This window comes from Dendrobates tinctorius, unplaced genomic scaffold (assembly GCF_039654945.1).
Source record: "Dendrobates tinctorius isolate UK_male_01 unplaced genomic scaffold, ASM3965494v1 ptg000063l, whole genome shotgun sequence".
Taxonomy (NCBI): domain Eukaryota; kingdom Metazoa; phylum Chordata; class Amphibia; order Anura; family Dendrobatidae; genus Dendrobates; species Dendrobates tinctorius.
The window spans coordinates 11,926,464-11,952,425 of record NW_027361731.1 but is presented as its reverse complement, the minus strand read 5'-3'; the positions used below and the strand labels follow the sequence as shown (position 1 = coordinate 11,952,425).

Below are 25,962 nucleotides of genomic sequence, written 5' to 3'. Positions count from 1 at the left end.
ATATTTCACGAATCCGTTCATTCCTCACCCAAGAATCTGCAAAAACCCTAGTCCATGCCCTCATCATCTCTCGCCTTGACTATTGCAACCTCCTGCTCTGTGGCCTCCCCTCAAACACTCTCGCACCCCTCCAATCTATTCTAAACTCTGCTGCCCGACTAATCCACCTGTCCCCCCACTATTCCCCAGCTTCTCCCCTCTGTCAATCCCTTCACTGGCTCCCAATTGCCCAGAGACTCCATTACAAAACCCTAACCATGACATACAAAGCCATCCACAACCTGTCTCCTCCATACATCTGTGACCTCGTCTCCCGGTACTTTCCCGCATGCAACCTCCGATCCTCACAAGATCTCCTTCTCTACTCCCCTCTTATCTCCTCTTCCCACAATTGCATACAAGATTTCTCTCGCGCATCACCCCTACTCTGGAACTCTCTACCACAACATATCAGACTCTCACCTACCATCGAAACCTTCAAAAAGAGCCTGAAGACCCACTTCTTCCGACAAGCCTATAACCTGCAGTAACCACCAATTGACCAAACCGCTGCACGACCAGCTCTACCCTCGCCTACTGTATTATCACCCATCCCTTGTAGATTGTGAGCCCTCGCGGGCAGGGTCCTCTCTCCTCTCTCCAGTTATGACTTGTATTGTTTAAGATTATTGTACTTGTTTTTATTATGTATACCCCTCTGTTGTGAGTTTATTTTCCCCTTCGTCACTGAGGTCTGGTGAACTCCCTATTCTGGTAAAGGAAGGTAATGAGCCTGATTATCAGGCACCTGAGCCTACTGATGATGACTGGCTGAGTGGAGTCACTGACTGGATATAAGGCTGCCGACGCCCTTCTGCCCTGCGGGTGATTTCTCTGTGGACTTCTAGGACACCAGTCTGATTCCTGCTCCTCTAAAGCTAAGTTTTCTGCTTTGCCTTTTTGCATTTGTGTTTTGTTTTTGTTTGCCTTGCTTTTCTGGATTCTGCCATTCACTGCTGGGGTGAGCTGAATCTCCTTTTGCCGGTTGCTCTGTCTTCAGAATATTCCTGAGTACTGACATAGTCTTTTTGAAGCCTAGCATCTTCAGGGCCTTTTTCACTGTCAGTCTGTTGGCTCTTAATTTCATAGGGTTTTTCTTGGATTGCAGACAGCAGCCTTCCTGTCCTTTCCTTTCTAGTTAGCTTGGGCCCCAAGTCCAGAAAACCAGAGAAGTTGGCAGCTATCGGATTGCAAACCCCTGAACCTATCAACACAACTAGCAGTAGCCGTGGGGGACTCCTACGATTCCCTAGGCCCCTCGATCACAGCCGGAGGACTACATAGCCTAAAGACAGAAAGGGAAATCTAAACTGCCCCAGAGCAGACCCCAAAGCAATAGGCAGCCCCCAACATATAATGACGGTGAAGCAAGAAGAAAGAACAAAACACAGACAGAAAGATAGACTGAGCAAAGATGGGGCCCAAGCTAGCTTAGATAGGAAAGGACAGGAAGGCTGCTGTCTGCAATCCGTGAAAAACCCTATGAAAATAAGAGCCAACAAACTGACAGTAAAAAGGCCCTGAAGACGCTAGGCTTCAAAAAAGGCTATGTCAGTACTCAAGAATATTCTGAAGACAGAGCAACAGGCAAAAGGAGATTCAGCTCACCCCAGCAGGGAATGGCAGAATCCAGAAAAGCATGGAAAACAAAACACTAATGCAAAAAGGCAAAGAAGAAATCTTAGCTTTATATGAGCAGGAATCAGACTGGTTTCCTAGAAGTCCACAGAGAAATCACCCGCAGGCCAGAAGGGCGTCGGCAGCCTTATATCCAGTCACTAACTCCACTCAGCCAGTCATCATCATCAGCCCCAGGTGTTTGACAATCAGGCTCACTACCTTTCTTCACCAGAAGAGGGAGTTCCTCGGGCCTCAGTAGTGAAGGGGAAAATGAACTCACAACAGTACCTCCCCCTTGAGGAGGGGTCACCGAACCCTCAACCACGCCACCAGGGCGATCAGGGTGAGCCCGATGAAAGGCACGCACCAATCTTTTGGCATGAATATCAGAGGCAGAGACCCAGGAATTATCCTCCTGACCATAACCCTTCCACTTATCCAAATACTGGAGGCTCCGTCTAGCCAGACGGGAATCCAGTACTTTCTCTACCTCATATTCCATGTTACCTTCAACCAATACAGGGTCTGGATGTGCAACCCCCGGAACAACAGGTTCAACAAACCTCTTCAACAAAGATTTATGGAACACATTATGGATTTTAAATGTGACAGGAAGAGCCAAACGAAAAGAGACCGGATTAATAATCTCCAAAATCTTGTAAGGTCCAATAAATCTAGGCTTAAACTTAGGAGAAGCCACCTTCATAGCAATATTTTTTGATGATAACCACACTATATCACCAACCTTAAACTGGGGACCAATGGTCCTATGTCGGTTGGAAAACCGCTGGGCCTTTTCCTGGGAGAGAGATAACTTATCCACCACTTGGTCCCAGATCTGGTGCATTCTCTCCACCACAGTGTCAACACCTGGGCAGGCAGAGGGCTCCACCTGCCCTGAAGAAAATCGAGGATGAAACCCAAAGTTACAAAAAAAAGGTGACATCAAAGTGGCAGAACTAGCTCTATTATTTAAAGCAAATTCGGCCAAGGGCAAAAATGAAACCCAATCATCCTGATCAGCAGAAATAAAACATCTCAAATATGACTCCAAGGTCTGGTTTGTTCTCTCTGTCTGCCCATTGGTCTGAGGGTGAAAAGCAGCGGAGAAGGACAACTGAATTCCCAGCTTGGAACAGAAAGTTCTCCAAAATCTAGACACAAACTGGACTCCTCTGTCAGATACAATGTTCTCAGGAATCCCGTGCAAGCGAACCACCTGTTGTAAAAACAGGGGCACCAATTCAGAGGAAGACGGCAAGTTAGGGAGTGGTACAAGATGAACCATCTTAGAGAACCTATCACAAGTCACCCAAATAACAGTCATCCTTTGAGAGACAGGCATATCAGAGATGAAATCCATTGAAATATGGGTCCATATCCTCTTGGGGACAGGCAAAGGCATCAACAACCCACTAGAGCGAGAACACGATTTAGACCAGGAGCACGTCCCACAGGACTGCACAAAATTCCTGACATCACGAGACAAAAAGGGCCACCAAAAAGAGCGACTCACCAGATCTCTAGTACCAAAAATACCTGGATGACCAGCCAAAGCAGAGCAATGAACTTCAGACATCACTCTCTTCTTCCACTGGTCAGGAACATACAACTTTCCACTGGGACAATGCTCAGGTTTGTCCTCCTGGAACTCTTCCAGAGTACGTCTCAAATGGGGCGAGATGGCAGAAAGAACTACCCCTTCGCCTAAGATGGTAGCAGGCTTGGTCACCACAGGAGAATCAGCAAAGAAGCTCCTAGAGAGGGCGTCAGCCTTGACATTCTTAGTTCCAGGAAGAAAAGAAACCACAAAATCAAAACGTGTAAAAAACAAGGCCCACCTAGCCTGTCTAGGGTTCAAGCGCTTAGCCGACTCTAGGTAAATCAAATTCTTGTGGTCAGTGAGGACCACGACTTGATGTTTAGCTCCCTCCAACCAATGTCTCCACTCCTCAAATGCCCATTTCATGGCTAACAGTTCCCGATTCCCCACATCATAGTTACGTTCAGATGGAGAGAACTTTCGGGAAAAGAAAGCACAGGGATTCATTTTAGATGTTACAGGATCCTTTTGGGACAAAACAGCTCCTGCACCAATCTCAGAAGCATCCACCTCTACCTGGAACGGAAGTGAGACATCAGGTTGCCGCAAAACCGGGGCGGAGGTAAATCTTCGCTTCACCTCCTGAAAGGAAGAAACAGCCTCCGGAGACCAAATTAACACATCAGCACTAGTGTTGAGCATTCCGATACCGCAAGTATCGGGTATCGGCCGATACTTGCTGTATCGGAATTCCGATACCGACTTCCGATATTTTTTCAATATCAGAATTCGGCATCGGAATCGGAAGTTCAGTTGATTGACGGCCTGACGTCATCATGATGCGCGGTGTGTGCGCATCATGATGCGCCGTCATTTCGGGCCTTCCGGGGGTCTCTGCCGGCCTGCCGGGGGGCTGTGCCGGCCTGCCGGGGGGCTGTGTGGACTGCCCGGGGTCTCTGCCGGCCTGCCGGGGGGCTGTGCCGGCCTGCCGGGGGGCTGTGCACCCTGTGGGGGTCTGTACCGGCCTGCCGGGGGGCTGTGCCGGCCTGCCGGGGGGCTGTGCTGATGTCCGGGGGTCTGTGCAAGCATCGTCCGATGGGACTACAAGTCCCATCGGGCGATGCCTGCTACCATGACAGTTATTGACACATTAGCCAATGATGGGACAGTAGTAGTCCCATCATCCGGCTAATGTGTTAAATGTTAAAAAAAAAAAAAAAATACTACATACATACTACATGCTACATACATACTACATATATACTACATACATACTACATACATACTACATACATACTACATGCATGCTACATACATACTACATATATACTACATACATACTACATACATACTGCATGCTACATACATACTACATACATACTACATACATACTACATGCATGCTACATATATACTACATGCTACATACATACCACATACATACTACATGCATGCTACATATATACTACATGCATGCTACATACATACTACATATATACTACATGCATGCTACATACATACTACATGCTACATGCATGCTACATACATACTACATACATGCTACATATATACTACATACATACTACATATATACTACATGCATGCTACATATATACTACATACATACTACATATATACTACATGCATGCTACATATATACTACATACATACTACATATATACTACATACATGCTACATATATACTACATACATACTACATATATACTACATACATGCTACATATATACTACATGCTACATACATACCACATACATACTACATACATGCTACATATATACTACATGCATGCTACATACATACTACATATATACTACATGCATGCTACATACATACTACATGCTACATGCATGCTACATACATACTACATACATACTACATGCTACATACATACCACATATATACTACATACATACAATACATTCATACAATACATACATAGACATACAGTACATATAACATAGAGTAACATACTTACCAATACTTGTCACATTGTTCCCCGAAGCCATTGTCTTTCCGGAATAAATATTAACATAACAAACCACAAAAATACTCACCCACGATCCGAAGCAGTCCACGAGTGTGTCCCACGACGATCTTGGGTAGAGAACTGCAGCATCAGATGATGCTGCCGTTCTCTACGGGCTGCAGGAATCCAATGACGGAAGGTAGGTATCCTTCCGCACTGTATTCCTCCGCCACTTAAAAAAAAAAAAGTCCCTAGTCTCACTTTATGCCATTGCTGTGTGGGAAATTCCCACACAGCAATGGCATAAAGTGAGACTAGGGACTTTTTTTTTTTTTAAGTGGCGGAGGAATACAGTGCGGAAGGATACCTACCTTCCGTCATTGGATTCCTGCAGCCCGTAGAGAACGGCAGCATCAGCTGATGCTGCAGTTCTCTACCCAAGATCGTCGTGGGACACACTCGTGGACTGCTTCGGATCGTGGGTGAGTATTTTTGTGGTTTGTTATGTTAATATTTATTCCGTAGACGACAATGGCTTCGGGGAACAATGTGACAAGTATTGGTAAGTATGTTACTCTATGTTATATGTACTGTATGTCTATGTATGTATTGTATGAATGTATTGTATGTATGTAGTATATATGTGGTATGTATGTAGCATGTAGTATGTATGTAGCATGCATGTAGCATGTAGTATGTATGTAGCATGCATGTAGTATATATGTAGTATGTATGTAGCATGCATGTAGTATATATGTAGCATGCATGTAGTATGTATGTGGTATGTATGTAGTACATATGTAGTATGTATGTAGTATATATGTAGCATGTATGTAGTATGTATGTAGCATGCATGTAGCATGTAGTATGTATGTAGCATGCATGTAGTATATATGTAGTATGTATGTAGCATGCATGTAGTATATATGTAGTATGTATGTAGTATATATGTAGCATGTATGTAGTATATATGTAGCATGCATGTAGCATGTAGTATGTATGTAGCATGCATGTAGTATATATGTAGTATGTATGTAGCATGCATGTAGTATATATGTAGCATGCATGTAGTATATATGTAGTATGTATGTAGTATATATGTAGCATGTATGTAGTATGTATGTAGCATGCATGTAGCATGTAGTATGTATGTAGCATGCATGTAGCATGTAGTATGTATGTAGCATGCATGTAGTATATATGTAGTATGTATGTAGCATGCATGTAGTATATATGTAGTATGTATCATGTAGTATGTATGTAGCATGCATGTAGTATATATGTAGCATGCATGTAGTATATATGTAGTATGTATGTTGCATGTAGTATGAATGTAGCATGTATGTAGTATGTAGTATGAATGTAGCATGTATGTAGTATGTAGTATGAATGTAGCATGTAATTTTTTTTTTTTTTTTTTTTTTACATTTAACACATTAGCCGGATGATGGGACTACTACTGTCCCATCATTGGCTAATGTGTCAATCACTGTCATGGTAGCAGGCATCGCCAGATGGGACTTGTAGTCCCATCGGACGATGCCTGCACAGACCCCCGGAGCCTGCACAGACCACCGGCAGGCCGGCACAGCCCCCCGGCAGGCCGGCACAGCCCCCCGGCAGGCCGGCACAGCCCCCCGGAGCCTGCACAGACCACCGGCAGGCCGGCACAGACCACCGGAGCCTGCACAGACCCCCTGGCAGGCCGGCACAGCCCCCCGGCAGGCCGGCACAGCCCCCCGGCAGGCCGGCACAGCCCCCCGGAGCCTGCACAGACCACCGGCAGGCCGGCACAGACCACCGGAGCCTGCACAGACCCCCTGGCAGGCCGGCACAGCCCCCCGAAAGGCCCGTACAGACCCCAGAGAGGCTGTACAAGGGCAGGAAAGGGTTTTTCTTATTCCGATACCGGAAGTCCCATAGACTTGAATGGGACTTCCGGTATCGGAATCGGCGATACCGATACTTTTTTTAAAGATCGGCCGATACCATCCGATACGATACTTTGAAGTATCGGATGGTATCGCTCAACTCTAATCAGCACCCTTCTTAGTGAAATCAGTCAATGGCTTGGCAATACTAGAAAATTTTGCTATAAATTTCCGATAAAAATTAGCAAAACCCAAAAACTTCTGGAGGGCCTTCAAAGAAGTGGGCTGAACCCAATCATAAATGGCCTGTACCTTGGCCGGATCCATTTCAATAGTTGACGGAGACAAAATAAATCCCAAAAATGAAATCCTCTGTACTCCAAAAAGGCATTTCGATCCTTTGACAAACAGGGAATTCTCCCTCAAGATCCGGAACACAGTCCGAATATGTTCCACATGAGAATCCCAATCCTTGGAGAAGATCAAAATATCAACCAGATAGATAATCAAAAATTTATCGACAAAATCTCGAAAAATATCGTTCATGAAGCACTGGAAGACAGAAGGGGCATTAGTGAGCCCAAAAGGCATCACCAGGTACTCAAAATGTCCCTCCGGAGTATTAAACGCCGTCTTCCATTCATCCCCATGCTTAATGCGAATAAAATTATACGCCCCCCTGAGGTCAAGCTTGGTAAACCAGCAAGCACCTTTAACTCTGGAGAATAGATCAGAAATCAGGGGTAACAGATACTGATATTTAACAGTAATTTTGTTGAGAGCACGATAATCAATACAAGGTCTTAATGATCCATCCTTTTTGGCTACAAAAAAAAACCGGCACCTAAGGATGACGAGGATGGTCTAATATGACCCTTCTCCAAAGCCTCCTTAATATAGGATCGCATAGCCTCGTGCTCGGGTACAGATAAATTGAAGAGCCGACCCTTGGGAAATTTACACCCCGGGCTCAGTTCAATTGCACAGTCATAACTCCTATGAGGAGGCAGAGACGCAGACTTACTCTCACTAAATACATCATAAAAGTCCACCAAATAATCAGGAACATCATGTGACTGAGGAGAGGTGGAAAACACCGGAGCCTCACTAAAGGCACACCGACAACCCCAACTCACCACAGACACAGCTTTCCAATCCAAAACTGGATTATGAATTTGTAACCAGGGAAACCCCATAACAATAGTATCATGCAGATTATGTAACACCAAAAACCTGCAATTTTCTTGATGGTCTGGGGCGACCCGCATTACCACCTCGGTCCAAAACTGAGGTTTATTTTTAGCCAAAGGAGTAGCATCAATCCCCCTCAAAGGGATAGGCGTCTGCAGAGGTGTCATCGGAAATCCGCAACGTTTAGCAAAATCCAAGTCCATTAGGTTTAGAGCTGCTCCCGAATCCACAAAAGCCTTGGCGGAAAATGTGGACAGGGAGCAGATCAGAGTAATAGCCAGAAGAAACTTAGGTTGAACACCACCAACAGAAAACGTGTGTGCAAGGCGTTTCTCGCGTTTAGGACAGACAGAAATAATATGCGAGGCATCTCCACAGAAAAAATACAACTTATTACGCCTTCTGAACTCCTGATGCTGCTCTCTGGAAAAAACTCTATCACATTGCATAGGTTCAGACATCTGTTCAACACGTGGCAACACCTCTCGTGCAGCTCTGCGTTCGCGCAAACGCCGATCAACCTGAATGGCTAAAGACATAGAATCGTCAAGACCAGAGGGAACAGGAAATCCCACCATAGTATCTTTTATGGCTTCTGACAACCCCTTCCGAAAGAGAGCAGCCAAGGCATTATCATTCCAGGTAGTAAGTACTGCCCACTTTCGGAATTTTTGACAGTACAATTCTGCAGAATCACGACCCTGGTTCAATGCCAGCAGGGTCTTTTCAGCCTGATCAATGGCATTAGGTTCGTCATATAACAACCCCAAGGCCTGAAAAAATGCGTTCACATTAGTCAGAATAGGATCATCTGGTTTCAAAGAAAACGCCCAATCCTGGGGATCGCCACGCAGCAAAGAGATGACAATTTTAACCTGCTGCACGGGGCTCCCTGACGAGTTAGGCTTCAAGGCAAAAAATAATTTACAATTATTTTTGAAATTCAAAAATTTAGACCGATCCCCAAAAAATACATCAGGTGTAGGAATCTTTGGTTCAGTAGTATGTGAATGAGCAAGGTAGGCGGAAATTCCCCGCACATCCGCAGCGAGCTGCTCCACACGATCAGACAATTGCTTTATCTCCATTGAGAGATAAAAAAATTCCCCCTACGGCCTCAGAGATATAGAGGAAAAAATATACACACTTTTTTTTTTTTTTTTTTATACAATTCTTTCCTGCAATTGAGCACCCTAGGATCTGCGGTATGGCGGGTGATTCTGTTATGTTTGAGTCACCGTAGGAGGCAAAAATAGAAATGCTAGCTAAGTCCAGAAAACCAGAGAAGTTGGCAGCTATCGGATTGCAGACCCCTGAACCTATCAACACAACTAGCAGTAGCCGTGGGGGGCTCCTACGATGCCCTAGGCCCCTCGATCACAGCCGGAGGACTACATAGCCTAAAGACAGAAAGGGAAATCTAAACTGCCCCAGAGCAGACCCCAAAGCAATAGGCAGCCCCCAACATATAATGACGGTGAAGCAAGAAGAAAGAACAAAACAGACAGAAAGATAGACTGAGCAAAGATGGGGCCCAAGCTAGCTTAGATAGGAAAGGACAGGAAGGCTGCTGTCTGCAATCCGTGAAAAACCCTATGAAAATAATAGCCAACATACTGACAGTAAAAAGGCCCTGAAGACGCTAGGCTTCAAAAAAGGCTATGTCAGTACTCAAGAATATTCTGAAGACAGAGCAACAGGCAAAAGGAGATTCAGCTCACCCCAGCAGGGAATGGCAGAATCCAGAAAAGCAAGGAAAACAAAACACTAATGCAAAAAGGCAAAGAAGAAATCTTAGCTTTAGATGAGCAGGAATCAGACTGGTTTCCTAGAAGTCCACAAAGAAATCACCCGCAGGCCAGAAGGGCGTCGGCAGCCTTATATCCAGTCACTAACTCCACTCAGCCAGTCATCATCATCAGCCCCAGGTGTTTGACAATCAGGCTCACTACCTTTCTTCACCAGAAGAGGGCGTTCCTCGGGCCTCAGTAGTGAAGGGGAAAATGAACTCACAACACCTATCCCTTTGAGGGGTATTGATGCTACTCCTTTGGCGAAAAATAAACCTCAGTTTTGGACCCAGGTGGTCATGCGGGTCGCCCCAGACCATCAAGAAAATTGCAGATTTTTGGTGTTGCATGGTCTGCATGATGCCGTTGTTCTGGGGTTTCCCTGGTTGCAAATTCATAATCCAGTTTTGGATTGGAAATCTGTGTCTGTGGTGAGTTGGGGTTGTCGGTGTGCCTTTAGTGAGGCTCCGGTTTTTTCCACCTCTCCTCAGTCGCATGATGTTCCTGACTATTTGGCGGACTTTTATGATGTATTTAGTGAGAATGAGTCTGCGTCCTTGCCTCCTCATAGGAGTTATGACTGTGCAATTGAACTGAGCCCGGGGTGTAAATTTCCCAAGGGTCGGCTCTTCAATTTATCCGTACCCGAGCACGAGGCTATTCGGTCCTATATTAAGGAGGCGTTGGAGAAGGGTCATATTAGACCATCCTCTTCACCCTTAGGTGCCTTTTTTTTTTTTGTGGCCAAAAGGGATGGTTCTTTAAGGCCTTGTATTGATTATCGTGCCCTCAACAAAATTACTATTAAATATCAGTATCCGTTACCCCTGATTTCGGATCTATTCTCTAGAGTTAGAGGTGCTTGCTGGTTTACCAAGCTTGACCTCAGGGGGGCGTATAACCTTATCCGCATTAAGCAGGGGGATGAATGGAAGACGGCGTTTAATACTCCGGAGGGACATTTTGAGTACCTGGTGATGCCTTTTGGGCTCACTAATGCCCCTTCTGTCTTCCAGTGCTTCATGAACGATATTTTTCGAGATTTTGTCGATACATTTTTGATTATCTATCTGGTTGATATTTTGATCTTCTCCAAGGATTGGGATTCTCATGTGGAACATATTCGGACTGTGTTCCGGATCTTGAGGGAGAATTCCCTGTTTGTCAAAGGATCGAAATGCCTTTTTGGAGTACAGAGGATTTCATTTTTGGGATTTATTTTGTCTCCGTCAACTATTGAAATGGATCCGGCCAAGGTACAGGCCATTTATGATTGGGTTCAGCCCACTTCTTTGAAGGCCCTCCAGAAGTTTTTGGGTTTTGCTAATTTTTATCGGAAATTTATAGCAAAATTTTCTAGTATTACCAAGCCATTGACTGATCTGACTAAGAAGGGTGCTGATGTGTTGAATTGGTCTCCGGAGGTTGTTGCTTCCTTTCAGGAGGTGAAGCGAAGATTTACCTCCGCCCCGGTTTTGCGGCAACCTGATGTCTCACTCCCGTTCCAGGTAGAGGTGGATGCTTCTGAGATTGGTGCAGGAGCTGTTTTGTCCCAAAAGGATCCTGTAACATCTAAAATGAATCCCTGTGCTTTCTTTTCCCGAAAGTTCTCTCCATCTGAACGTAACTATGATGTGGGGAATCGGGAACTGTTGGCCATGAAATGGGCATTTGAGGAGTGGAAACATTGGTTGGAGGGAGCTAAACATCAAGTTGTGGTCCTCACTGACCACAAGAATTTGATTTATCTAGAGTCAGCTAAACGCTTGAACCCTAGACAGGCTAGGTGGGCCTTGTTTTTTTACACGTTTTGATTTTGTGGTCTCTTTTCTTCCGCGAACTAAGAATGTCAAGGCAGACGCCCTCTCTAGAAGCTTCTTTGCTGATTCTCCTGTGGTGACCAAGCCTGCTACCATCTTAGGCGAAGGGGTAGTTCTTTCTGCCATCTCGCCCGATTTGAGACTTGCTCTGCAAAAGTTCCAGGAGGATAAACCTGAGCGTTGTCCCAGTGGAAAGTTGTATGTTCCTGACCAGTGGAAGAAGAGAGTGATGTCTGAAGTTCATTGCTCTGCATTGGCTGGTCATCCAGGTATTTTTGGTACTAGAGATCTGGTGAGTCGCTCTTTTTGGTGGCCCACCTTGTCTCATGATGTCAGGAATTTTGTGCAGTCCTGTGGGACTTGCTCCCGGTCTAAATCTTGTTCTTGCTCTAGTGGGTTGTTGATGCCTTTGCCGGTCCCCAGGAGGCCATGGACCCATATTTCAATGGATTTCATCTCTGATATGCCGGTCTCTCAAAGAATGACTGTTATTTGGGTGATTTGTGATAGGTTCTCTAAGATGGTTCATCTTGTACCACTCCCTAAGTTGCCGTCTTCCTCTGAGTTGGTGCCCCTGTTTTTGCAACAGGTGGTTCGCTTGCACGGGATTCCTGAGAACATTGTATCTGACAGAGGAGTTCAGTTTGTGTCTAGATTTTGGAGGACTTTCTGTTCCAAGCTGGGAATTCAGTTGTCCTTCTCCTCTGCTTTTCACCCTCAGACCAATGGGCAGACAGAGAGAACAAACCAGACCTTGGAGTTGTATTTGAGATGTTTTATTTCCGCTGATCAGGATGATTGGGTTTCATTTTTGCCCTTGGCCGAATTTGCTTTAAATAATAGAGCTAGTTCTGCCACTTTGATGTCACCTTTTTTTTGTAACTTTGGGTTTTATCTTCGATTTTCTTCAGGGCAGGTGGAGCCTTCTGCCTGCCAGGTGTTGACACTGAGGTGGAGAGAATGCACCAGATCTGGGACCAAGTGGTGGATAAGTTATCTCTCTCCCAGGAAAAGGCCCAGCGGTTTTCCAATCGACATAGGACCATTGGGCCCCAGTTTAAGATTGGTGATACTGTGTGGTTATCATCAAAAAATATTGCTATGAAGGTGGCTTCTCCTAAGTTTAAGCCTAGATTTATTGGACCTTACAAGATTTTGGAGATTATTAATCCGATCTCTTTTCGTTTGGCTCTTCCTGTCACATTTAAAATCCATAATGTGTTCCATAAGTCCTTGTTGAAGAGGTTTGTTGAACCAGTTGTTCCTGGGGCGGCACCTCCGGACCCTGTATTGGTTGAAGGTAACATGGAATATGAGGTAGAGAAAATACTGGATTCCCATCTGGCTAGACGGAGACTCCAGTATTTGGTTAAGTGGAAGGGTTATGGTCAGGAGGATAATTCCTGGGTCTCTGCCTCTGATATTCATGCCAAAAGATTGGTGCGTGCCTTTTATCGGGCTCACCCTGATCGCCCTGGTGGCGTGGTTGAGGCTTCGGTGACCCCTCCTCAAGGGGGAGGTACTGTTGTGAGTTCATTTTCCCCTTCGTCACTGAGGTCTGGTGAACTCCCTATTCTGGTAAAGGAAGGTAATGAGCCTGATTATCAGGTACCTGAGCCTAATGACGATGACTGGCTGAGTGGAGTCACTGACTGGATATAAGGCTACCGACGCCCTTCTGCCCTGCGGGTGATTTCTCTGTGGACTTCTAGGACACCAGTCTGATTCCTGCTCCTCTAAAGCTAAGTTTTCTGCTTTGCCTTTTTGCATTTGTGTTTTGTTTTTGTTTGCCTTGCTTTTCTGGATTCTGCCACTCCCTGCTGGGGTGAGCTGAATCTCCTTTTGCCGGTTGCTCTGTCTTCAGAATATTCCTGAGTACTGACATAGTCTTTTTGAAGCCTAGCGTCTTCAGGGCCTTTTTCACTGTCAGTCTGTTGGCTCTTATTTTCATAGGGTTTTTCTCAGATTGCAGACAGCAGCCTTCCTGTCCTTTCCTTTCTAGTTAGCTTGGGCCCCGTCTTTGCTCAGTCTATCTCTCTGTCTTTGTTGTGTTCTTTCTTCTTGCTTCACCGTCATTATATGTGGGGGGCTGCCTTTTGCTTTGGGGTCTGCTCTGGGGCAGTTTAGATTTCCCTTTCTGTCTTTAGGCTATCTATTCCTCCGGCTGTGATCGAGGGGTCTAGGGCATCGTAGGAACCCCCCACGGCTACTGCTAGTTGTGTTGATAGGTTCAGGGGTCTGCAATCCGATAGCTGCCAACCTCTCTGGTTTTCTGGACTTAGCTTGCATTTCTGTTTTTGCCTCCTACGGTGACTCAATCATAACACCCCTCCTTACATGTAAAGCGCCATGGAATAAATGGCGCTATAACAATAAATAATAATAATAATAATAATAATATTTTCTGTCAGATGAGTTTGAAGAAGAAATATTAGACATTTAAAGAGAACTGTGTATAATAGTGCAGAGCGGAGATGTCTTAAAGGGAACCTGTCAGCAGGACTGTGCACAGTAGCCTACAGACACTGTCAGGTCGGCGCCGTTATACTGATTACAATGATACCTGGTGATGAAATCCGTCTTGTGGTTGTTGTTTAATCTGTGTTTGTAGTTTTCAGTTAATGAGATTCTCGTGCTTTGGGGCGGGGCTGTGGGCGGGGCTTTATGTGGTGCTCTGATTACATATGCATCTGTATTGGCTTATGACAGGTCACTGATCCCTCACTGACCTGCCCCCCATTTTTACATAATGGATATAATAGCATTGATATTATTGTTGATAATGCCTATAATATTAATAATATTGTGGCTATTGTGAGACTTAGAAAAAGAAATTACATCCAGCAAAATGTCACCGGCGATGGCGGCGCCTGCGCAGTAGCATCTATAAGTATCTATAAGTAAGAGATAGATGATACTGGACAGGTGCTGCCGGTGTTATTTTGCTGAATGTAATTTTTTTTTTCTAAGACTCAACATTATAGGCGTTATTAACAATAATATCAACACTATTATTTCATCACCAGGTATCATTGTGATCAGTATAACGCCGCAGACCTGACAGTGTCGGTAGGTTACTGTGCACAATCCTGCTGACAGGTTCACTTTACATTTACATCTTAGGCATTTGGAAGAGGCGATGGAGAGCTTTTTTTTTAGACTATCAGGGAATTACAGACTCACATAAGTGACGCAGGACAATCCCACCACAACCAAACTATCATACAGAATGAACAGGTAAAAAAAGACAGAGTAAAAAATAGGTTACGTCCCCAACAACAATGTATGTACGAGGGGAGAACTCCAACAGTAAACTGGAGTTGCATTCATTTATGGTGGACCATTGGAGCTACTATGGGTCCTGTCATGGAGAAAATAACATTGCTCCCCATTTCAGGAGAGATTGTGCAGTAATCTGAATTCCTTAGGATCGAAAACAGAATGTCATTTATGACGTGGAGTGATGTGAATCCAGGGCTCGAGCCATGCCAACACATCTCCTGCAGGCGTGAATAAATTATTCAGTAAAGTAGTATGTGTGTTTCTATTCAGACTACATTAATAAAGAGAATTTTTTATTATATAAATCGGACAATATCTCCGTGTTTTTCTGTAGGATTAAAATTATTTTGGAGTATCCGAGATTACAACATGTCCAGTTTAAAGGTTTATTAACCTATATTGGTAATGGATTTCCATCAGTGGATTGTGTTCTTAGGCGTGAATAAATGTATATTACAGCCATCAGCCACGCACAGCTTAGAGATATATCATGGCACAGGTGTAATGGTTTTTTATGTAGTTTATCACAATCCTCCTTGAAATTACTTAGCTTTAATACAAATTGAAAAGTCAGGATAAAGGGAAACTCTGCTGTTATTGTACAGATATTCCCACTTGGCCTCACTGCACATTTAATGTTGTCGATCATAAAAGCAAAGTTTGGCCAGAAAGACTGGACCTGGTCTTGTAGGGACCATATGAGACATTCAGCAGCACAGAAGGGAGAAAAGGGAGATTCATCCAATAAGATACCAGTGATCTAGGAAGCCAACAGCATCATTACCCTCCGCTTTCTGATACAGACTCATCATAATACTTTTCTTCAAGTGATTTTCTAATTTATCAGAACATTCTATGTACACTGTCATTTGGCTTTGTAGTTTACAGATCTGGGCAGGTAACGGTCAGCATCTTCTATTCCCAGGAGTAGGTGGATCCTCCAGGTTGTACGTTCTATAGAAAAGGGCTTTCAATGCCCAAAGTCATTTGAACAGTTTTGGGTGGAGAATGTTGTGGTCTAGAGGCAAAATGGTAATCACACGATTGTGATACGGCCGGACTACATCACCGATAAAGCAGCCACAGCCGGTGACTGAGAAGAATCTCAATGCAGGAATGAATGTGTCTCATGGATTCATGTCTTTTTACATCAATTAAGGAATTTGTTCCCCAGACCTTGTGGGGGCATCACAACACAGAACCAGACCCCAATCAGGGGACAATAAAACATTCACACTCCTTATCTATGAACTGTTCCAATATTTATGGCCACAACTATTTATCACTCTCCCATAATGATAGCTCTGCTCCACGACACTTGCCTTATCTATGGCATTATTTCTTTCTGTGCTGTTATGTATAAATACGTGATTCTTCAGATTTTGTATTAGTCTAGCCTGATGAAGAGACCTGAGTAGTCTCAAAAGCTGCAATTTGTTACCATCTTTTCAGTTAGCCATTAAAAGGTATCAACCGCTGAGGACTCTCAATTCTGAATATATTTGTACAGTGCCTTGTGAAAGTATTCTGCCCCCTGGAACTTTTCAACCTTTTCCCACATACCATGCTTCAAACATAAAGATACCAAATGTAAATTTTTGGTGAAGAATCAACAAGTGGGACACAATTGTGAAGTTGAATGAAATTTATTGGTTACTTTAAATTTTTGTGGAAATTCAAAAACTGAAAAGTGGGGCATGCATTATTATTCGACCCCTTTACTTTCAGTGCAGCAAACTCACACCAGAAGTTCATTGTGGATCTCTGAATGATCCGATGTTGTACTAAATGACTAATGATGATAAACATAATCCACCTGTGTGTAATCAAGTTTCCGTATAAATGCACCTGCTCTGTGAAGTCTCAGGGTTCTGTTTGATGCACAGAGAGCACCATGAAGACAAAGGAACACAACAGGCAGATCCATGATACTGTTGTGGAGAGGTTTAAAGCCGGATTTGGATACAAAATGATTTCCAAAACATTTTTTTTATCAAGTACTTTTTATTAAGGAATACAGTATATCAAAAATGTAATGCAGTCTGACACAAACTTCAGACAGATATCAAAATTACAAAGCAGATTGAAATGTTTTTATTTAACATGAACTAGCCCCTTTACCAAGTACCCCCCCCCTCAATACCCACCTCACCCCCCAGACCCCATCTCAATATCCTTTATTATCCAACTGGTACATCGCCTCTTGATAAATTTGTACACCACTTCACAAAAGCTCAGCCGCACAAGTACAATTTCTGCAGAGGTAATTAACCGACTCCCAACCTACTCTGCAACAGCTCAACAGCTGCCACACCCGGAAAATCCATCCATCCACCCCACACATCTTCAAATGTTGTATGTTGACCTCTCTTAATGTAAATATTCCTTTTCACAAACTCCTTTTTGACTGGTGGTTTTTCATCTAACCAATGCATCGCAATAAGCTTCCTAGCAGCATATAGCAATCTTGCAATAGCCAGTTTCCCACATTAATCTGTAGCAATATCATCCATACATCCCAAGAGGCCAGTCAGCGGGTTACTCACAATATTTACCCCATCACTTCTTTAATCAGATTGTGCACTTTCACCCAAAAGGGCTGAAGGCGAGAACACGACCACCATCATGTGTAGAAGGTCGGCTCCTTCCTCAGAACACCTTGGACATTTTGAGTCTCTTCTCAGACCTGCCTTCATCATCCATAACGGGGTCCTGTAAACTCTATAGACTAAATTTAGCTGTGACACCCTTTTAGCCTCACTTAAAGAAATCTTGGGAATATATTGTAATATGGACTCCCACTGAGACTCCGATAAAGGACCCAGGTCCGCCATCCATTTTTCCCTCAACATTAACGAATGTCTCAGTAAAAAAGTGTCCAACAGGCCCCTGTACATCAATGTGATGAACCCCCTAAATTTCCTCCGAGTTCCTATGAGATTCAAAAAACTATCTGACTGCAGAAGCACACGTGACACTACGCTTTGCTTATTTAGGGCATGTCTCAGCTGCAGATACTGGAAAAACATCTTCTGGCTCAGAGGAAACTCATTCCTGAGCATTTCAAACAATTTAATAACACCACCATCGAACAACTGAGACACGAACCAAATGCCAATATGCCTCCACTGACCAAACCCTCGCAATCTCATGAGCTCCGTCATTCTAGGGTCAAACCAAATTGATGCATATCGAGTAAATTCTGTCACCCACCTCCACTGTTTAATTTTTTGCCAAACTTTCCCCATCATAACTATGTGGTTGGGAATTTTTCTGGGTTCAATCTAAATCTACCCGCTTCCAAACTAGCTAACTATAGACCCTTCCCCACTATATATTCACTGATTATCCCAGCTGATGTATTTTGGCTAGATTCTCCCTAGCCCACCATATGCTGACATTAGGACGCTATATAATATATCCAGGGGTTAGGCACAGCCAAACCACGCTCGTTCTTTGATCTCTGCAGATGCTCTAATTTGATGCGTGCCCATCCACCCTTCCAAATCAGATCCCTAAATAGAGTATTAATTCTATAAAATTTGCTCTGTGCCAACCATACTGGAGCATTATGCAGTATATAGAGGAGCTGAAGCATAAGTATTGTTTTGATCAGATTGACTCTACCTGCCACAGACAGAAATAGTTTCTTCCAGGCCCCAATCTTCTGCTGAAATTTCAAAAGTAAAGGAGTCAGGTTGGATTTCCAAAACTTTAAACATCCCAAGGAGCACTGTGCAAGCGATCATATTGAAATGGAAGGAGTATCATTCCACTGCAAATCTACCAAGACCCTCTGTCCCTCTAAACTTTTACCTCAAACAAGGAGAAGACTGATCAGAGATGCAGCCAAGAGGCTCATGATCACTCTGGATGAACTTCAGTGATCTACAGCTGAGGTGGGACAGTCTGTCCATAGGACAACAATCAGTCGTACACTGCACAAATCTGGCCTTTATGGAAGAGTGGCAAGAACAAAGCCATTTCTCAAAGATATCCATAAAAAGTGTTGTTTAAAGTTTGCAACAAGCCACCTGGGAGACACACCAAACATGTGGAAGAAGGTGCTCTGGTCAGATGAAACCAAAATCGAACTTTTTGGCAACAATGCCAAACAATATGTTTGGCGTAAAGGCAACACAGCTCATCATCCTGAACACACCATCCCCACTGTCAAACATGGTGGTGGCAGCATCATGGTTTGGGGCTGATTTTCTTCAGCAGGGACAGGGAAGCTGGTTAAAATTGATGGGAAGATGGATGGAGCCAAATACAGGACCATTCTTGAAGAAAACCTGTTGGAGTCTGCAAAAGCCCTGAGACTGGGACTGAGATTGGTCTTCCAACAAGACAATGATCCCAAACATAAAGCAAAATCTACAATGGAATGGTTCACAAATAAACGTATGCGTGTGTTAGAATGGCCAAGTCAAAGTCCAGACCTGAATCCAATCGAGACTCTGTGGAAAGAGCTGAAAACTTCTGTTCACAAACGATCTCCATCAAACCTCACTGAGCTCGAGCTATTTGCCAAGGAAGAATGGGCAAGAATTTCAGTCTCTCGATGTACAAAACTGATAGAGACAAACCCCAAGTGACTGCAGCTGTAATCGCAGCAAAAGGTGGCGCAGCAAAGTATTAAGTTAAAGGGACCGAATAATATTGCACGCCCCACTTTTCAGTTTTTGAATTTCCACAAAAATTTAAAATAACCAACAAATTTCGTTCAACTTCACAATTGTGTCCCAGTTGTTGTTGATTCTTCACCAAAAATTTACATTTGGTATCTTTATGTTTGAATACTTTCGCAAGGCACTATACCTACTGGCTAACACGGTACAAAGACACATATCTTTCCTGTGAGAAGAATCTGTGACTTCTCTGCATTTAGTGGTTACTACTCACCTGGGTAGTCATATGTAGGAATCTCCTCTTTACACCGCTCATCACCCCTCACATATGTCTCTGTAGCATTAATATGGGTCAGATCTTCACCCTGAAACAAATATTGCAATAGGCACAGACAGATGGAGAAGTCACATCTATGATCAGCTCAAATCCTGCCATCTCCACCGCTCTCATTACACAAGTATAAAACATATAATACTGGTGGATAAAACAAGACTGAGCACAAGACCTTCACAGCCGTCTACACCTCATAGGGGAGATCTCATGACACCTTCTATCCATCTACCTCTCACCTGATCCTCTACTCAGTCCTACATATTCAGATGCCTTCAAGGGGGGCACGTGTGCGGGTCAGGCATGTGTGTCTCCTTGCAGCATAAGTATCACGGCAGCAAAAGTATCGCGAAAATGCAGTTATTACTACGGCAGTTAGTCTCGGCAGGAGTCAAGACCCCACTCTATCTACCTGTCTCTTTTGGGTATGTCTGCTGAGTAAGCCATTCTTATTACTTTCACCTAGCTTCTCTTAACCTATCTTATTTCTTCACCATGTTTACATATGCCCTCACAGTGTTTGCTCCTTTAGTCCTCACTCTCCTTCGCTATCCCCAAACCCCAGCAGTCTCTAACCAAATAATCATCTCCCCTTCCCTCTTTCCTCCCCACCTGACTTCCTCTGCTGAACTGCTCCTCAACCTCAAATCTGTCCGAATGAAATATCAAACAAGCTGCCCACTTTCCTTCTCCCATCTGCTCTCCCTTTCTCTGCTTCTCCTCACCGCTAGCGACATATCTACCAATCCTGGACCCCCACAGCTCTCACCCCCCACTACTTCCCCTTCCTACTGCTCCCTATCTAATAAGAACTACCCCAATCTTTCCAACTTAAATCCTATGCCATTGACACCCAACCCCCTGCTCCCTCTCTCGGGTGCACTTTGCAATGCCCGCTCCATATGCAATAAGCTCTATATGATTCATGACCTCTTTCTCTCTCACAATCTTGCCTTCCTCGGCCTCACAGAAACATGGCTGACACCCTCTGACACCGCCTCCCCTGCTGCGCTGTGTTACGGCGGCCTCCACTTTACCCACACTCCTCGCCCTGGCAACAGACACGGCGGAGGAGTGGGTCTTCTTTCTTCCAACTGCACCTTCAACCCAATCCCACCTCTTCCCTCCCTAATCCTCCCCTCTTTTGAAGTCCACTCTGTCCGCATCTACTCTCCCTCCAACCTCCAAGTGGCCGTCATATACTGACCTCCAGGCCCGACCACTGCCTTCATTGACCAATTCTCTACCTGGCTTCTTCACTTTCTTTCAACTGACATCCCCACTATCATCATGGGTGACTTCAACATCCCCACTGATACCCTTCAGTCAGGAGCCTCCAAACTCCTGTCCCTTACTTCATCCTTTGGACTTAATCAGTGGTCCTCCTCAGTCACCCACACAGATGGACACACAATAGACCTGGTCTTCACCCGTCTCTTCTCTCTTTCTAACTTCACCAACTCCCCTCTCCCTCTATCTGATCATCATCTACTCACTTTCTCATCCCTGTCCTCCTCACCTGGCACCCACGTCCAGCAACACCCCCCCTGCGGAAACCTTTCACACCTAGACACCCACGCGCTCTCTGACTCTATTCTACCACTGGCATCCATATCCTCACTCCATGACACAGACAGTGCCACTGCTTTCTACAATGCTACTCTCGCATCAGCTATTGACACGGTTGCCCCTCTCGTTCATGGCAGAATGCGACGTATAAATAGACAGACAACGGCACAATAGCACCACTAAAAAGCTCCGGCAAGTGTCCAGGATTGCAGAGTGGCGCTGGAAGAAAACTAATTCACAAGATGACTTCACCACATTCAAACAGGCAACACTCGATTTCAAATCTGCCCTCACCTCTGCTAAACAGGCCTACTTTACAACCCTCGTATCTTCCCTATCTTACAACCCAAAACAGTTATTCAAAACTTTTAACTCCCTCCTCCGCCCACCACTGCCTCCTCCAACCTCACTCATCTCTGCCGAGGACTTTGCCGCACACTTCAAAAACAAGATTGACCAAACAAGGCAAGTCTTCATCACTCAACCACCACAACCCCTTTGTATACCAGACCAATGCCCAAACCCCATAACCTCACTCTCCAACATCACTGAAGGGGAGCTAAATCACCTCTTCTCCAAATCGCACCTCACAACCTGTGCACTTGACCCCATCCCATCCCACCTCCTCCCCAACCTCACCACCACACTTATCCCATCCCTAACCCACCTCTTCAACCTATCACTAACATCCAGTACCTTCCCTTCTGCTTTCAAGCATGCCACAATCACGCCTATCCTTAAAAAGCCAACCCTCGACTCAACCGCCATGTCCAGCTATCGCCCTATATCATTGCTTCCATTCGCTTCCAAACTCCTGGAACAGCATGTCCATGCTGAACTTTCCTCCCACCTATCATCTAACTTGCTCTTTGACAATCTACAATCTTGTTTCCGCCCCCATCACTCCACTGAGACAGCCCTGACCAAAATTACTAACGACCTACTTACAGCCAAATCAAATGGACATTACTCTATACTCCTGCTTCTAGACCTGTCCGGTGCATTTGACACAGTTGACCACTGCCTCCTACTACAGATCCTCTCCTCCTTCGGCATCAAAGGCCTTGCCCTATCCTGGATCTCCTCATACCTTTCGAACTGCATATTCAGCGTCTCCCACACCACCTCCTCATCCCACCCTCTCTCTGTTGGAGTCCCTCAAGGCTCTGTTTTAGGACCCCTACTCTTCTCAATCTATACACTTGGTCTGGGGCAACTCAGAAAGTCCCACGGATTACACTACCACCTTTATGCTGATGACACTCAGATCTACCTCTCTGGCCCAGACGTCACCTCTCTGCTGTCCAGAATCCCAGAGTGTCTATCAGCCATATCCTCCTTCTTCTCCTCTCGCTTCCTCAAACTCAATGTAGACAAATCTGAACTCATCATCTTTCCTCAATCTCACAGATCTTCTTTACCCGACCTAGCTATAACAATTAATGACATCAGACTTTCCCCAGTACCAGAAGTCCGTTGCCTCGGAGTAACCTTTGACTCTGCCCTGTCCTTCAAACCGCACATCCAAGCTCTTTCAACCTCCTGTCGCCTCCAGCTCAAAAATATTTCCAGAATCCATCCTTTCCTCAACCATCAATCTACTAAAATGCTTGTGCATGCCCTCATCATCTCCCGCCTCGACTACTGCAACATCCTTTCCTGTGGTCTCCCTGCCCTCACTCCTCTCCAGTCCATCCTTAACTCTGCCGCCCGACTGATTCATCTCTCTCCTCGCTACTCCTCCTCTTCTCCCCTCTGCAAATCTCTTCACTTGGCTCCCATTCCCTCAGCGTATCCTGTTCAAATTACTAATTCTGACCTACAAGGCCATCTATAACCTGTCTCCCCCATATGTCTCTGAACTAATCTCCCGATACCTTCCCTCACGTAATCTCCGGTCCTCCCAAGACTTCCTTCTCTCCTCCACACTTATTCGCTCCTCACGCAACCGCCTCCAAGACTTCTCCCGAATAGCCCCTATTCTCTGGAATTCTTTGCCCCAACAAGTCCGACTATCAACCACATTTGGATCCTTCAGACGGTACCTGAAAACCCACCTCTTCAAGAAAGCCTACAGCCTGCAATGACCCCGCTACCTCCTTCTCTCTCACCACTACCGGTGATATCACCTCAACCAACACCAGAACTGCTGCAACCCACCAACCTACTGTCTCCTCCCCACCATCCTGTAGCATGTAACCCTGAAAGGGTAGGGTCCTTTCTCCACTCTGTATCAGTCTGTCATTGTTAGTTTGTTTACTGTAAGTGATATCTGTAATTTGTATGTAACCCCCTTCTCATGTACAGCATCATGGAATCAATGGTGCTATATAAATAAATAATAATAATATAATCTACCTGATGATCCTGAGGAGCACTGGGATCTTCTTGTTTACAGTTCTGTGGAAGAAGAGGATGGGGACATCTCTCTGGTGTTGTCCTCTTACTGGATAGATCTGGAGGAAACACATACAGGGACTGAATTCATTTTTTACATACAGATTATTATAGGCAGTGTGTATTTAGCCCTGTCTATTACCGGGAGATGTGAGGGGCTGGGGAACCTCCATTATGACATCCTTGTACAGATCTTTGTGTCCTTCTAAATACTCCCACTCCTCCATGGAGAAATAGACAGCGACATCCTGACACCTTATAGGAACCTGACACATACAATGATACCGTCATCCCCCCGATCCCTTCATAGCGTTACTGTATAATGTCCCAGAATTCCCAGCAGTGTCACCTCTCCAGTCAGCAGCTCAATCATCTTGTAGAGGAGTTCTAGGATCTTCTGGTCATTGATGTCCTCATGTATCAGGGGGTGAGGTGGAGGCCCCGTGATTGGGCTCAGGGGTCTTCCCCATCCCTCAGACACAGGGTCCTGGCAGCGCTCACTAGAGGTCTTCTTCACTACTGTGTAATCCTGGTTATGGAGAGACACATTAATAAATCTCACTACAGACATTTCCAGAGTCCTCACCTCTCCAGTTCTGTCCATCTGTTATTCCCATAGCTAACAATGATGTAATGTGACGTCATCAGAATCTCTCACCTCTCCAGTAAGCCGGAAGAGGATCTCTAGGGTGAGGTGTAATATCCTCTCCGCCATCTTGTCTCTGTCCATATCGATCCTTGATGGGTAAATCAGGAAAATTCTCTTATGTAGAAGATCTTCACTGAGAGGATCTGATATTGTAGAGACCTGAATGAGAAGAAGATGAGCTGATGTAACATCATAAAAATCCTGTGTAATAATACAATTACTGGAGATAATAAGGGAAATATATGAGGAGATTTATTATTTTACAGTATTTAGTTTTCTTCTTTACATCTACTAATAAAACCTATATATTTAGGCCACAGACAACAAGCAGTTTCTTCCTCGGAGTCGGCAGCTGAATACGTTCCTCATAGACTCATCTTCCATAACGCTAATTCTCGTCTCATTTCCCGACACTGGAATCGGCATTAGCAATACTGCAGGAGATATTCATTACACGTGACAGGAGAAATAACTACTTCATGATGAGGACGACATCTTCATCTTCTACTACGGCTCTAGAAACATATTTGGCCAGAGTCCGTCACTGACTCCATCACCACCGGCCGTCTATATGAAGGTTTCCCGTCTTCCCCGCACTGTAATCTTCTATCACGTTAGATCTCAGCTCTGATTCACACACAGAAGTTTGAGGCTTTTATAAAAGCTTTTTTGTTCCCACAAACACCAAGGACAGAAATGATCTGATCCCAAAGTCTCCATGTACAGTGATTTGTGGGGTTTATTTCTGGCCTTAGACTTTCCTATATTACAAGAAAAACACCAGAAATAAAGCAGATGTTAAAATGTTTCTAAACAAAATTGGCTCCAAAAATTCTTACAAAAAGAAAAAAACATGGAAAGAGCAGAAGACACATTTTATTTTTTCACACAATAAACAATTGTTTTTAAAAAAATTAACTGTTTTAGGCCCCAGAACATAGATATACACTGCAGGGACTGCACAGAAGCGGCTGCAACAAAAACCCTGGCAGTTTAACCACTTGCTGCTGTGAAAAGCAAACATGGCATCTAAGAAGATGGGACAGAGTTCGGCTGAATCCCCTCCGCCCCCAAGTACTCGATAGTATGGGGCGGCCTAGTTACTACGATGCTTACATGCCTAATAATGGTGTCTCGCCTGCAATGTATGAAGGTCTATTAGGCCGGGCCAGAGGCAGCTTCTCATAAGTTACCTTTTATCGTCCCCATACACATTAGAGTAAAGTTACATGAAATCACTGAT

The 25,962-nt window shown here is 44.6% G+C and overlaps 1 protein-coding gene across 1 annotated transcript in view; it reads right to left on the bottom strand.

The window, feature by feature from the left end:
- Positions 1 to 25,962, bottom strand: part of LOC141094280 (uncharacterized) — a 46,444-nt gene that overhangs the window by 5,670 nt on the left and 14,812 nt on the right. Inside the window, exons 2-6 of the mRNA XM_073580117.1 lie at positions 24,729 to 24,878; positions 24,420 to 24,599; positions 24,213 to 24,336; positions 24,032 to 24,129; positions 20,048 to 20,138 (exon numbers count right to left, since the gene is read on the bottom strand). Of these exons, the coding sequence (XP_073436218.1) occupies positions 20,048 to 20,138; positions 24,032 to 24,129; positions 24,213 to 24,336; positions 24,420 to 24,599; positions 24,729 to 24,878 (643 nt within the window). The remainder of the gene's footprint in view (positions 1 to 20,047; positions 20,139 to 24,031; positions 24,130 to 24,212; positions 24,337 to 24,419; positions 24,600 to 24,728; positions 24,879 to 25,962) is intronic.